Genomic DNA, 15,848 nt, shown 5'->3' on the forward strand with positions numbered 1-15,848 from the left:
GGCTGATTCCAATCAAAATGGCGGCAACTGTTATGTTTTACGTGGGGAGCGATCGCAAATAGTGGCGGTACAAGTCACGCAGGGGCCGGTTGACGCGCAAAACACCCCGGCACGTTAGGTGAGGCTGTTAGGAATCTAGGGACGTGCAAACTTCGGTCTCAAAGTGTTCCGGCACGGTAAAACGCATGTTTGTTCATTTGGCCCAATGCACCGCTCCGCGACTGTTGTTAGGGCTAATGTAAAAGACTGCAAGCAAGAGAAGCCCTGCAACAGTCGCCGCGGCTAGATCAAAAGATAGAATATATTATGTACTTGTTGTGCAAATTTGAAAGGAATTTCATTTGTTTTGAAACCAAAACCAACTTAAGTACTAGTTTTAGTGATTCTAAACCTTACATTGGTGCACTGCAGTTTGAATCTTTTTTATAGGCCCTGTTTGGGATAAACTTCAAACATAAAAAAATCAACAAGCTTAAAAAATTTTGCTATGGATAATTGTCCACATTACATTCCTGGTGGTGAGATGACAGTGGTGCTAAGATGAACAACATTATAGCAAGGACATTTTAATATCCATATACAGTACCGTTCGCGTTATAGTTACCCTAACGGCCGTTACTAACGCGTTTTTTTTCCGTTACTTTTCCGTTACTTTTCCGTAAGTTTTCCGTAACTTTTGCGTAAGTTTTCCGTTACTTTTCCGTTACTTTTCCGTTAGACTTCTGCATTCATATGCAGGCAGCGGTAACATCACAGAATAATGGGAGGAGTACTAATTTACCTCATGCGGGGCGGGAAATTACCGATACACACCGCTGGAACAGCGGAAGGAACGTTGATCTAGCCTGCATTTTACTATATTGTAACGTTTAAAACGTTTTACGATCACCGGCGCAATTCAATTTGATAGACATTTTCTTTTGTCACTGTTGCCCAGGCAAGCGTTTCTATAGTTTGTCAACTTTGTTTTGCTGTTTTTCTCTGTTAACTTATTTTACCACCGAATAAGCAAACCTACAGTAGATGATCTGAAGTTATAAATGCCCCGGTCCGCCGTACATAATAGGCGGCGGGCGTGAGGTAACGTTAGGGATGTGCAAAAACATCGTGGAAAATTCCTATGACACTCGAAAAAAGGCAGCATATTTACACGTGCCCACCAACATTTTTATGGCTAATTATTGACCAGTTTTGGGGAGTTTTGTTATGTCCTTGGAGTTTTGTTTAGAGTGGGACGGAAAGCCGTGCCGCCACTCCGACTCCATGCACTTCCGTGTTACATTACGTTGTATGTGACCAACAAAATTACGCCAAAGGCACAACAAATCCACATGTACATATATCTTTTTTCCCGAAAATTCTTTTGAGTACGCATTTCGTCACTAGGATGTTGCTAATTAGTCGTAGAAATAAGGTAGAAACCAGCGTAAATGTGGCTCTCTCGAGATCATTTCGCGCGGGGAAGGGCGCCCCAGCATGCAACGGGCTTCGTTCTAGCCAATCACAGCGCAGGTCATCTAAGGTGAACCAATCAGAGCGTAGCTACTTGCATATTATAATGAGCATGCTGCACACAGGGAGGCAGCGGCCAGGGCGACCGGCCCTGAGTGCGCGGGAAATGTGTTTTGCAACTATATTTTTACGGGGATTTTCTGACGTTTGACGCTGACTTTGGCACGATATGATCGCACTACCATGTACACGCTACCGTAGGCGGCAAATGAGTGGTCATTTTTATATAATCGTCGAGAAATTTTGGCGTTATGCACCCGGAAGTGAGCCGATCTCAGTTTGCGTTCCCTCGATTTTTGACAGTTTCCCCCCTCAAAATAAGAAACAAAACTACCGCTATTAAATAGAACCATGTATTACAATTATCATTTCAACATGATATTATATATTCCTTTATTAACTATGATATCATCATGGTTGTGGAAAGTCCTCAGCTGGCGAACCGAGTCCTTGCGCCGGGAGTGACGGTACATTTTACCGTGAGTATTAAAGCCGCTAGTACTAGTAAGCCGCGCGCCTTACAAAAATTATAATAATTTTTCTTTTGAGTCAAAAACCGCCGTGAATTTAAGGCATGAGTTACCGATTTATATTTCTTCTGCGGCAGATATTTCTTGTTTCGTCACGTCCCATGACGTCCTGTGAGAGCGGTAGGCCGCCGCTGGTACAAAATGTACAAGACATCGTCTGCCCACTGCTACACTTTGTTTTAATTTTCCGCTAGAAATAACTATAGAATAGCATTAAAAGATAGCACAATTCGCTTCACACAGTCGACACATGGATAAACCACAAAGTTATTTTACGAATCACATGTCCACTTGCCTCTGGTGCTGTTATTTTTCAAGGGGCAACATCGCAACACATTAGCGGACGCCCCAGGAGGTGGCAAATTGCTATTGTCTTGTCGGCGCGCAAAACAAACATGAAATCCGACCCTATCACATTAACGCAAACGGTAACGCGTTAGAAATAATTTCTGACGATTTTCTAACCATTTTCTGACGAAAATCTAACCAAATACTGACGATTTTCTAACCATTTTCTGACGAAAAAATAACTCGTTAGTAACGGGGTACCCGGTTAACTATAACGCGAACGGTACTGTACATGTACAGTGTCCTTGGTTACAGCATTACTGTATTATATTTGTAACACTTGCAAATAAGAATAGACTGTCATGGTACACTATTATTTCAAAATTTAATGTAGCATGACTTTTTTGTTCGAATGGATACTTAGTTTCGTAGGTTAACTTTTGGTGTTCTTGAAACTGTACATAAAATCATGTATACTGGATGTTTACATGTACAGTAGGTACATAAGACATACTTTCATGTCAACAAGTTTGTTGTGTATGTTCACATGTAAATATACATGTGTTGTACCACATGTGTACTAACACAGCGTGCAAAATACCTGGTTGCCCAGTTGCCCTGGGCAATCAAATTTTACTTGGGGCAACCTATTTTTGAACCTAGGTAGCCCAGTGTGCTACCTGAATTTTGAGAATGCCCCCCCCCCAATCATGCCCACATGGCTTGCACCACTGTATCTGGCAGATGCTTTTTCATTTTAGGTATTAATGGCTATTACTTGTATCAGTTAACTAAAGGCTGTTAGAAATATTGTCAAAGGTTATGTAGTAACATTACTTAATTTGAGGAAAGTAGTAACTTATATAGGTGGGGCAACCTAAAATTCTGATGGGCAACCTAATTTTTACCGTAGGTTGCCCACTGGGCAATCTGGTTCAAAAAAGTATTTTGTACACTGTAACAAATGAGGCCCAACAGGTTTTGCATGTTTATTGTAAGCCTAACTTCTCACAGTCTGAACACTGTCTACAATTATTTATAAATCACTGTTCCTCACCATACATGTACATATACCACCGTGCCCTTGTTTTGTGCTGTGCTTGACCATAGGATGGGAAGTATGATGTAGGAGGGGGTGAAAAGTTTGACAGCCTGACTGATCTGGTGGAACACTACAAGAAGAACCCCATGGTCGAGACTTCAGGGACTGTTGTACACCTTAAACAGGTACAGTATAAAAAGATAAAACAAAATTTGTAAAATCTGAGATTTTATACCTCTGGGCTTTTTATTGTACAACAAAATGTATATTTTTATATGTTGTTTACAACAACAATTGTCGCGCGCTGCAGGATAAGGGTTTTAAACAAAGAATTTATCGAGACCGGACACCCCTGTGTGCGAGGGGTCACCTTCGTGGACGAGACCGACAATACCTAATACACGCCAAAGGTCAACGGTCGCGACCACTTTCACGCTCAAAGGGGTGTTCTGGGGCCACCAAAAGGCACCATTTTCACGCCTGAAAACACATATACAATAAAAACAAAAGAAAGTGCATTATCTGCAGCCCAATAGCAAAACATATACCGAGTCTCAGAAGAATCCGTCCACCCAAACGCGAGAAACAGCTGTGAACATGAAAATCTAAATCTCTCACAAAACCCTTCCGCGGAAGGATGTCTCCTCCCCCGGCGGTAATAACATAGGACTGGCATTGTAAATTCATTTACTTTTGTGGTGGTTTTATTTTGGAGGGAAAAGGAGATTTTCGTGATTTCCGAAAATAGTTTCATCAGGTTGGTAAAACTTAAGAGATAGGGGAATTCTTTTTACACAACCAAAGAGTCTCACTCCGGGACGAGGGGGGGTACAAACTAAGCCACGTTTGGGATAGTGTTCTCGCCGCAAAAGCGCCACCTACATCGGCTACATATAGCGGCGAGATGCAGTACTCCAGTCAGAAGCTCTGAAGAAGGTGTCTGACAGACACCGAAACGTCAGCGAGGTGAGACTCTTTGGTTGTGTAAAAAGAATTCCCCTATCTCTAGATTTTTGTGATGTTTTGAATTTTCTGTGAAAACAATTCTGTAGTACAGCAGTCTCATAGATTCGCAGTGAAGAGGTCACCACAAAAGCTGCAAAATTAAAATGGTGAAACTTTCAAGATTTACAGTATTTGCTACCCTCTAAGCCATTTTCATTCCAGTTTCCAGGTTTGTTGTGTTTTCTTTTTAAAAAGACATTCAGGACAAAATGTTCCAAGAGAGAAAGATGGCACAGCATTGAAATAAAGATTCATAATTTTATGAAGACTACATAAATGTATGGTTAATGGTTAAATATCTATGGTTCATTTCACAAGTACATACATTGTAAAAAAAGTAAAAATGTTGGGCTCTGAGTAGTTGTATGTTGCACCCATGTTTGAACATAGCATATACAAATTGTTGATAAAATCATGTCGCTGAAACATTTTAAAATAGTAAATTTATACTTAAGATAGTTAACTACTAGTAAACCTTGAAGTTATTTAGTCTAGAAATTAGAGTTGTTTTGTTGCTGTGTCCTTCAGCCCTTCAATGCCACCAGAATCAACGCCTCCAGTATCGAGGACAGAGTCAAGGAGCTACAGAAGGACAACCCCGTTCACGAGGGCAAGGCAGGCTTCTGGGAGGAGTTTGAGGTAACCTTAATTTCTGTGCGACAAAACCTGATTTTCCAAAGTCAATTTTCTGGTCTAATGTTGAAAGTTGAAGGAACTCTACTCCATAGCATACTCAGTGTGATATCTGTGAGGCAAAAATGCTATCATAATGTCGCTGGAAACGGACTGCATGTTTTGTATCCTAGGTTGTAGCTATTTATGGGCGGTACCAAAAAATAAAGAGATGCCTCACGTACATAATGTATTGGTCTACCAGTATTTCAAATGCTTCAATTTGAAATGATGACAAAAAAATGCTAAGAAATGGCAGTAAATGTCAATTATATCAGACAGATTTTCTCATCCAGAATATTTTTTTCTGTTTTGCTGCCCTGAAATTGCATTAGATGCCTTTAAACAGATGTAGAAAATCCTTCACCTGGTCCTTGGATAAAGATCAATAAAACAAATGTTGACCTCTCACATTCCTTTGGTCACGAAAGGCTTTGAAATGATGCACTACGTACTGCGATTATGACGTTTTCAGCAATCACTGTGCATTCTTTTGTAGTTTTTTTTGGAAAAGAAGAAATTGAATTGACAGATGTGAAGCCCAGTTCACATCAGTTATAGCTGCTAAACACGAAGGGAACACTTAGTACTCAATATTTCGGAGAAATCCTACAGTTAAATATGTAGTTGTGCTTCTCTGAACCTGTTGAATATTTTGTCCCTCCAGTTTTTGCAGCAGCAAGAATGCCGACAAGACACTCGCAGCAGGAAGGAAGGAGCCCGGCCTGAGAACAAGACCAAGAACAGATACAAGAACATTCTGCCGTGTAAGTGCTTAAAATTCTGACTCAGAAACAAACTTGTTAATGATTTTCTGTCAATGTTCTTACTAATATATATCTTTTTTTATGGGTTCACCACACCACGAAGTGGTGTGGTGAAACCATATTGCTTTTTCTGATGTTTCTTCTCCTTCTCCTCCTCCTCCTCCTCCTGCCATATCTTTAAATGGATTCAGCTTCTTCATTTTAGGGCCTAAGGTCCTGAAATTTGGTATGGAGGTACAGTGGGCAAATACCCCTAGGCGTTTTTTAAATTATTGTGATACAGGCTTTTAGAATGGTTTTATTTGAGTTTTTTGGCTGTGTTATAGCAAATGTATTACTGTGTTAGTCTGCCTTGTTTACCACGTTTGGGCATGAGTCATCAGAATGGTATGCAGGGCATCATCCAATAGGCATGCAGCTTTCCTCTATACTTCTTGCTGATTGGCTGTTGGGATTTAACTTGATTAACACCTGCACAGAAGCATTTCCATACTGACAGTATGTCTGTATTCAAGTGTTTTGGTAGGTATTTCAAGCTTTCCTGCTCCAGCATTGGAATGCCGGGCATGGACGTTTTTTTTTTTATTTTGAAAATCAACAGTTTGCATTATGCAATTAAAAATCCTAACCAATAAAGTAGGGAATAGCTATCCAACTGTTGTTTTAGTTGTATTTTACTTCATATTATAGTTATATCAATGTAAATCATTGTTTTCCCTTGTGTTTCCCATTCTTTCCCTGCCATGTCGTAAAATGTGGTGAACCCATCGCTGTATTTGCTCCAAAGCAAATATTGGCCTTTCTAGTTTCAACTATAATCCACTAATCCCTTGTAATTTTGATAAAGGATGTCTCTTGTTTCAAAGTTTGTACTTTAAAAGTTCACAAAGCTGCTTGATTTTTGCTAATGTCCTGTAAGCTTGTCCTGTAGATACATGTAGGATGTTAAATGGAGGTCCCGTGCTTTGGGGAGAGCCACGCCCCATGCATATTAAAAAACCAACAACACCTTTTGAAAAACAGTAGGGGCATGCCCCAATGTGCAATGGTCAAAATACTACTATCTGAAAGTTGGTGATTCACTACATACTCGAGGAAGAATAGTGAGGCATTTACACTACTAGTAATTGAGATCCTAACAAGCAAACAAACAAACGTGTAGGTTCTGTATCTCTGTATCACTGACATTGATAAACATCTTCTCCAGTTGATGAGACCCGAGTCAAACTGAAGGACATAGACGTCAACGTCCCCTGTGCAGAGTACATCAACGCCAACTATGTACTGGTGAGTTTCCAGATGTTTCACACTAAAACTTTAAGATTGCTTCTGTTTCATCAATTTTTGTACCTACATGTTAAATATAAATCTAGTTCATGGCTCAGTGAAGGTTAGGATATCAGAAATGCCTGCACAAGTCCAATTTTACCTGCATATGCCCTGTACATGGACCAGTGCAGGTTAGGTGCAGGTAGACATCAGAAATGCCTGCACAGCTCCAATTTTACCTGCACTAACCTACATATACCCAGTACATGGACCAGTGCAGGTTAGGTGCAGGTAGACATCAGAAATACCTGCACAGTACCTAGTATTTTGAACCCTGACAACAGTGTGTGTATTTTCGACAGCAGAGAGCTCGAGGTGGGTGAGAGGAATTTACCATTTTTTTTTTTTTCGTAACATTTGACTGTTTAACTGACATATTGATGACAACTTGATGATCCTATAGCCGGAAGGGGAGGATGGTGAACGGAAGAAACAGTACATCGCCACACAAGGCTGCCTCCCAGCCACCGTCAACGACTACTGGAAGATGATCTGGCAGGAGAACACAAGGGTCATCGTCATGACAACCAAGGAGGTCGAAAGGGGCAAGGTAAAACCTCTGTTCTGATTGGTTGATTCTATGATATTATAATCAAAATATACTTATACAGCATGCCATCAGTTTGGAGGAAGAAAAACACATGGTTTATTCAATAAATATGTACTTTTATACTGATTAAGCATCTATTGCGCCACCTGCATTTGATATTTGATGCGTCTTAATAGAATTTATATCATAGGTTTCATAGGTTTTGTATATTTTATTTTTAGGTTTTTATTAGGTTGTGAATGCTTTGTCATCTACTCTGAATCTTCAAGAAAGGAGAACCCATAGATGTGAAAGCCATAAATATCTAGTACTATTTTCTCAAATTCTATTGCAGTTGTTGCCTTACTGTGAGATTTCCCTTCCCTCTATTCCTCAGAACAAATGTACCAGGTACTGGCCTGAGCCGGGGACTAAGAAGTCGTACGGAACCCTCCTCATCAGGCACCTGTCTGAGACCAACTTCCCAGACTACACACTGAGGGAACTAGAGGTCACAAAGGAAGGGGAGGTATGGCGTGTTTGGCAAATTCTTACTGTCTATGGCTTGAAGTTAAGATTTAAAACAGGCAAAAAATTTTTAAAGCTATATTCAGCAATGTAGTGATCATTTTTACATTGAATATTATTATCTATCATAGTTATTTCTTAATAAATTCCTTTGTCTTAAGTTATGCCAAAAGCAGTACAAATTTGTATACACTCATAGTATGGACACTCCACAACAGCATGACAGTAGTATATATAAAGTGATTGATACTTGGAAACTAATATCTTACATTTTGTATCAGCTTCCAAGGTCCTAACGTGGGAAACAGATTTAAGCAGGTTTTGCATATCTTTCCTTGAAAAATACTGATTGAGGAGAATGTTTGACTGAAAAATGATGAACTAGGATACTTGGAAACTAATCTTACATTTTGTATCAGCTTCAAAGGTCCTAATGTGGGAAACATATAACAGATTTAAGCAGGTCTAACAGATTTAAGATCTGTCACACTTTGGAGCCAGGGACATTTATGCCGTTTTTTACCTAACAGGTTGAACGAACCAAGCTGAACTTTTTTTAAAACCAAATTTAACATTATTTTTCCCCAACCGGGGGTTAGACGTGCTTGCAAGTCTTTTTTTGAAGCAGGATTTTTATGGCTGGATGCTCTTCTTAACGCCAACCCAAACCCTAGTAGGGCCTAGGATCCCTCTAACTGAGGGGGGAAATGCGTGTTAAGTGCCTTTCCCAAGGGCACAACGTCTGGGTGCATGTCCGGACATATCTGGGTCCAGCCCTGGGGATTGAACCTGGGTATTCTTGCTTGACAGTCGGACGCTCTATCCACTACACCACACAGACGCCACAACTGATTAGTGAAATCTGGTGTCTGTTTGAAGTGTGGGATCAAATTTTTCAGATTACAATCAGAAGATCAAAATATCTTTATTCATATCTGAAACCCAAAATAGCCCTATAAATATTTAGTTCCTACCACCTGCATGGAATATAAAGTAAACAGGACATTTTTCAGTCAAGATTGGAATATTTTGACAGGTAACTAGTTGCTGTGACAGTATAATTACTGAATCGTTGGATTGTTGCATGATTATGAGGGAGGACAGAAATTTAAAATATAAAATGCTATTCATAGCATGCTCTGTTAGTGAGATGATATAACATAATCACTACAAAACGTACCTAAAACTGTTCCATAGAATAATTTTGATGATTTTTGTGTGTGTTGGATGTTTTTACAATTTTTTGTTTAGGGACACCAAATTTGGGCACATATCATTGAAATGTGTCTTTTTTTGGTGGATATAACATATAAAATACAACGCTGTGTATTCTGCATCACCCTTGGTCCCAGCCCTCCCACGAATCGGATCTCCCTCCGGCCATCACGGTTGGGCTGATACCTCGGGCGATATGGAATACACCATGTTGTATTCTATATGTATCAGTTAACAGCATCAAAAGATGATATTATTAACACACTGATTGAATAGCCAGCTCTGGACACGTGGAAGTGAACAGGTGCTTTCCTTGATTTTCGTGCTTTTGACCTTTGAACGGCTAGGACTTTGAGTATATGACTATGACTCTGTTTTGACGCATCAGACTTTTATGTTTACTGTATGTTGTCCACTCTTGTCTTACTGTATGTAACAATGTCTTGTGTAATTTTTGCTGGGCCCCCTTGGAAAACAGCTAATGTAATCTGAATGGGGCTAACCAGCCGTCTTAAGATGAAATAAATAAATAAATAAATTCAAAAGTCCTCGCCCAATGGTGACTACCGGTATCTGCATTTTGTATTTTTGTATTTTTAGAACAACCCCCCGCGCACCATCTACCACTACCACTTCAAAGCGTGGCCTGACCATGGTGTCCCCGGGGACCCTGGCTGTGTGCTGAACTTCCTCCACGAGACAAACACCAAACAGGAGAACATCCCGGATGTGGGACCAATGGTAGTGCACTGCAGGTACTGGGCACTCTGTTATGTAGTGGGGAAGTTTGTGTTTGAAACAATTTTGTAGCACAGTAGTTACTGTAATACATTGGAAATGCATGTTTATTGGTGTAATGAATTCACAGTGAAAAAGTCACTGTGAAAAACAAAATAAAACCATCACAAACATATAAAGATTTGACAGTAAAAAAATAATAAAATGAATTGATTACCAATGACACTATTTAAACTACAAATTGGTGCACTTGAAAATGCATTTATATTATTCTAATCCTAATTTTAAGACAACCTGAATTAAATCCTTCTGCACTGAGGGTTAATCTAAATATGGGGAGAGAAATTGGTTCAATTCCATCTTCATGTACCTCTTTATTTTCAGTGCTGGTATTGGGAGAACTGGCACATTCATCGTTGTTGACATCATCCTCAACCTGATCAAGAAATTTGGTAAGTCATTATCTAAGCAAGATGTACAATGTTGGCAGTATGCGTTTAGCATATTTTCCAATTGAACAGTTTACAATTTAGGTACTATGACTTGTACAGTGTTCAGACATGCTGTAGACCATGTGCATATACTGTATTTTTTGTAGAAGGCGCACACAAACACACAGTCACTTCACACATGCAATAAATCAGTCACCTCCAGACACTATTTTTCATGTAAAAAGGTATCGAAAAGTAAAGAGAACCATGTTGTAACTGTTCCAGGTCTGGACTGTGAGATTGACATCCAGAAGACCATCCAGCACATGCGGACCCAGCGGTCAGGAATGGTGCAGACAGAGGCTCAGTACAAGTTTGTGTACATGGCCGTGCAGCACCACATTGAGACGGTGTCCAAGAGAATAGCCGCACAGACGGTCAGTTCTTCACTGCGTCACATTTTGAACTTTATTTGTTACACCACATACATTGTATAGCTGACTGAGACTTGCGGTAATAGGCTGGATTGTGTCTGCATTTAAAAGTCAACTTTTCCAACTTCTTTAATCATTCTCACTTATGTGGGACATTACTTGAGTTTGCCCCAGATAGTGACCTGACCTTACCTTACCTTACCTTACCTTACCTTACCTTATACCTTACCTTACCTTACCTTATACCTTATACCTTACCTTACCTTACCTTACCTTACCTTACCTTACCTTACCTTATGTTAACCTTACCTTACATTAACCTTACCTTACCTTACCTTATACCTTACCTTACCTTACCTTATACCTTACCTTACCTTACCTTACCTTACCTTACGTTAACCTTACCTTACCTTACATTAACCTTACCTTACCTTACCTTACCTTACCTTACATTAACCTTACCTTACCTTACCTTACCTTACCTTACCTTACATTAACCTTACCTTACCTTATACCTTACCTTACCTTACCTTACGTTGACCTTACCTTACCTTACATTAACCTTACCTTACCTTACCTTACATTAACCTTACCTTACCTTACCTTACCTTACCTTACCTTACCTTACCTTACATTAACCTTACCTTACCTTACCTTACCTTACCTTACCTTACCTTACGTTTACCTTACCCTACCCTGCCCTGCCCTGCCCTGCCCTGCCCTACCCTACCCTACCCTACCCTACCCTACCTTACCCTACCTAATACCTTACCTTGCCTCATTACCTTACTTACCTTACCTTATGTTTTTCCCACAGAAAGTTGCAGGAAGAGACTACACCAACATCAAGTACTCCAACGAGGATGCAGGAGGCATGGACCCCCGGCTGGTCAAACCCCCGCCCGGTCCCACCTCTCCAGCCATCCCACCGGTCTCAACCGGCCCTCCAACCGCACCCAGACCGGAACAGGCCAAGACACTTCCACAGTCAGTCCACTAGATACAACTCTGAAGCATTACAGTAGCAAGTAATGTTTGGGATTTTAACTATTCTACTATGTCAGACTCTGCTATTGTGACAATATCTTTCAGTTTTTCACAGTCTGCAGTTCAAATAAAAGATACCATAAATTCTTAGAACAGTCAACAAAGTCCTTTTATTTCCCTTTTGTTACTTCAGGTTTATGTAATTGTGACCAAGGACATACATGTAAGACTGTGTGAAAAACAAAACAAAACAGGGATGCCATGAAAGTTGACATTTGAGGCAAAAACTGATAAAAATAATCCTTCCTCTTTCATATCCTACTGACTTACTGACCCTATTTTTCATACCTACAGGACTCCAGAGCCAGAGAAACCAGTGTATGAGAATGTTGGAAAACTGAGAGAAAAGGTACAGTATCATGTAACTGTTATATGTAAGTTTGACCTGATGTAAGCATCGAAATACTTGAGCTCAATTTTACATTCATGTTTCTCGTTTGCTTCCCTTGCAGCAAAACTTCCGGGAACCTCCTGTACCCAAGAAGCCGACGTAACAGTCGTTTCAACTCTTCTGGGGATAGACTTCAACCACACCAATCACATACCTGCAGTGAACAGCATCAGTTTGAAAGTCTTCAGTTTGACCAATGAAAGTTGACGTAAGAAGAGCATCACAGCTGTGGAGACAATGAAATAGTACAATTCTTTTTGTCATGTTGTGCAACAAATTCCCTGAAAATTTCACAGCTAAATAATCTGATGATCATAAATTGACTCCAGTATCACCATATTAATTTTGAAACCTTGGAAATTTTTATTATCGTATTTTATTTACTTGACTTGACATACATAACTTCAAATTGCTAATTCTGAATGCATTTATGAATTTTAGAATTTTATGATATTTGTTGGAAAGAGCTTTTTCCTAGTCAATTATGAGAGGAATAATTCTGAGTATCACATTGCTTTAAAAATGCAAATAAGTATAATTGAAATGTAGTTATATTTAAATGAAATTTGATGAGGACCAATATTAGGATACAAGAATCATGTGTCAAATCTAGGACAACATCTAATGTTTGTCCATAAATAATGAAGTGAAAAAAAGTTTTTGACATCCAATTTAAAAATGCTTCTCTTTCATATATATACATTGGTCAGTGTTTATCCACCATACTTTAAGAGGACCATGCAAGAGTCTATTACAGGTCACAAATTACTTGTTTAGGTCACACCGACTTAATTTTATGGATGACATCCTCTGAAACCTCCAAACTAGTGCGTGCGGGCGAAAAAAAAGAAAAAACCGGCCAAAAATAAAAATGCTACTAACCACAGGAATACAAAGCCGCTATTATGAATTTGGCGCATTACATAGCGATGTACAATATACGACAAGCCGGCACATGTTGGCTTTTTGCAGACTTCATGAATCGACACTGTACGTACATGTACTGAGTTCTTGACTCGTGGAGCTTCGGCAGCCTGGATGCCTTCCTCCAGAGTTACCACCGGCTTCGTTGTCGCTAACTACCTTGGACTACCCAGGCCAAAAGTAAGGCCAGAGCCTCGGAAGACGTGATTTTTTTTTTTTTGTTGATCAGGCAAAAATCAATGCGCGCACGGATGTCATCCATAAAATTAAGTCGGTGTGGCCTTATTTGCTAGCCCAAAACACCAACATGGCTACTGACTATCACATTACAGACTGGCCCTCTAAGCCAGCAATGTATTGGTTGTTCCATTGACTTATGCCACAGCTGTGTTCTCTCTCATGTCAACTCGAAATCAAACATTTTCCTCTCCCAGTAACATTTCTGTATCACATATAAAGTCAAAGTTGTAAATCAGCTCAACCTATCTGTGTTTTGTACAATTGTTTGTAAATTTTATGGCTCTGTGAATGTTGTACAATGTGGCTTATATATGCTTTGTGTTGCAAGGTGAACTTTTGGTTGCATCAGCTGGAATAATACAGCCAAACATAGACTAAAATGTGCTTATAGCCCTTATAAATATATATATAGAAATATTCTTGGTAATCAGTCTTGAATATTAATACCCAGTAAATCACACTTTCTTACTGTAGAAAAGCAGCATCTTTCCAAAAACTTGATTGTGTTTTGTGTATTAAATCAGTAGGAGACATCTAATTACTTAGTATACTTTATGCAATTTCCTTTCTTATCATGATACATGTATCAGCATGAAAGTTCATCTGAGTTGGTAACTTACATTATGAAAAACTTAAACTTTTCTCCAACTCAAAATTTGACTCACCAGAAATTTTCGACTGAATCACTCAGTCTTCCTCAGCTATCTGACCCAAATCCTGTGGACCCTTTGCTGACGTCACACGTGGGAAAAATCACGTGTCCACAGCATTTGGGTCAGATAGTTGAGGAAGACTGAGTGATTCAGTCAAAAATGTCTGGTGAGTCAAATTTTGAGTTGGAGAAAAGTTTAAGTTTTTCATCATGATACATGTATGATGTACATGTATGGTACATGTATTTGTTGTTCATCGACAAAGGTTGCTAGACTGATTTTTTTGTCTGTATTAAAGTTGACTTTCTGTGTAACCCTTAGTTTTGATTTGTTCTTGAAGGCATTATTGTGCAGGTTTCTTAAGTTTTACCCTTTTGAATCATTAAATTTTACATCCTCCTCTTTCTACATTCACAATCCATGTTACTTTTAATTAATTTGAAGCACACAGAAGTAGCTGTTTGGCTGCCAATTCTCTATTGGTTACAAGGTTAGGCAGCAGGAAGAAAGTTAAATCTTACCCAGAATCTGTACTCACAGGTATTATGAATGATCATATATAATTATTCCTTTCATGAATGTATGTGCATGAGGATGTAACATTCATGAACAATAAAGATTGTTCCTGTAAATTTTAATAATGTGACATTGCTTATAATAAGAGGTGTGCCAGGAAGGATTAGCATGAAGATTTCTGTGAAAATCTTTCTTTGGTTTACTTTCTTGTCAACATCATTATTTGCTGTTAATACCATTTCCTGCTTCCATTTGTGTAGATCTATGGATAGTATATTCTTTGAGAAAATTTGTATTTGCAAAATCATGCCCGAAGGCTACTTGCCAGTTCATGTTTGCTATATAAGCAGTCAGACCAAACAAACGCGTTGCGTGACTGGTACGTTTCCAGATGACGTAAGCAGACCCTTCCCTACAATACCTGGAACCACAGGAAACCAGGCAATGTTTGGTGTTGACTGCCCAGCCTAGTACATAATTAGTACATGTACATGTACATGCAGTCAGTCAAGACTGAGGAAAGCCACCCCAAAAAGCCACATTAAAAATCCATCTCAAAAATCCACCTCGTACTTCTGAAAAAGAGTACTTATAGCTGTCAGATACTAGAGTACAGGTTGTACTTACCAACTTCATGTTCAGGATTAGGGTTTTGCCAATGGATGGTTTAGGCCACACCAATTTAATTTGTTGGTTCTCAGATTTTTTCTGAAAAAATATGAAGCGACAGGGCGAAAAAAAATAAAAATAAAAACAGGTCTTGGCATCCCATTATAGGCTTAAATGCTACGGAATGAGCCATGAAGTCAACACAAAAGGCTGAGTTAAAATTTAAACATTGAATTTTGAACTTTTAATCACTGCAATGATAGATGGGAAAACTGTAACAACTAGGAAGAAAAGGACTTTCCTCAACTGTTGGGGGCAAAACATGAACATTTTTCAGTCGATTCAGGACCAGAATCAAATTTTTTTTTTTGCAAATCAGAAAAAAATGAAGAGGCGAATCCGAGAACCAACAAATTAAATTGGTGTGGCCTTACTAGTTTTCATATGC

At 39.2% G+C, this 15,848-nt stretch overlaps 1 protein-coding gene across 3 annotated transcripts in view; it reads left to right on the forward strand.

Moving 5' to 3' along the window:
* The window catches only part of LOC109480021 (tyrosine-protein phosphatase non-receptor type 11-like), a 23,218-nt gene extending 10,509 nt beyond the window's left edge, over positions 1 to 12,709 (forward strand). For all 3 annotated transcript variants that reach the window (XM_019782161.1, XM_019782163.1, XM_019782162.1), the window contains 12 exons: positions 3,441 to 3,557; positions 4,906 to 5,016; positions 5,717 to 5,816; positions 7,024 to 7,103; positions 7,549 to 7,695; positions 8,072 to 8,203; positions 10,018 to 10,172; positions 10,540 to 10,607; positions 10,872 to 11,023; positions 11,838 to 12,007; positions 12,362 to 12,416; positions 12,520 to 12,709. In XM_019782161.1, coding sequence (XP_019637720.1) covers positions 3,441 to 3,557; positions 4,906 to 5,016; positions 5,717 to 5,816; positions 7,024 to 7,103; positions 7,549 to 7,695; positions 8,072 to 8,203; positions 10,018 to 10,172; positions 10,540 to 10,607; positions 10,872 to 11,023; positions 11,838 to 12,007; positions 12,362 to 12,416; positions 12,520 to 12,561 — 1,329 coding nt within the window. In that variant the 3' untranslated portion in view covers positions 12,562 to 12,709. The remainder of the gene's footprint in view (positions 1 to 3,440; positions 3,558 to 4,905; positions 5,017 to 5,716; positions 5,817 to 7,023; positions 7,104 to 7,548; positions 7,696 to 8,071; positions 8,204 to 10,017; positions 10,173 to 10,539; positions 10,608 to 10,871; positions 11,024 to 11,837; positions 12,008 to 12,361; positions 12,417 to 12,519) is intronic.
* The last annotated feature ends 3,139 nt before the right edge of the window (positions 12,710 to 15,848 follow it).

The sequence above is a fragment of the Branchiostoma belcheri genome, unplaced genomic scaffold (genome assembly GCF_001625305.1).
Source record: "Branchiostoma belcheri isolate BF01 breed outbred unplaced genomic scaffold, Haploidv18h27 scaffold5, whole genome shotgun sequence".
NCBI lineage: Eukaryota > Metazoa > Chordata > Leptocardii > Amphioxiformes > Branchiostomatidae > Branchiostoma > Branchiostoma belcheri.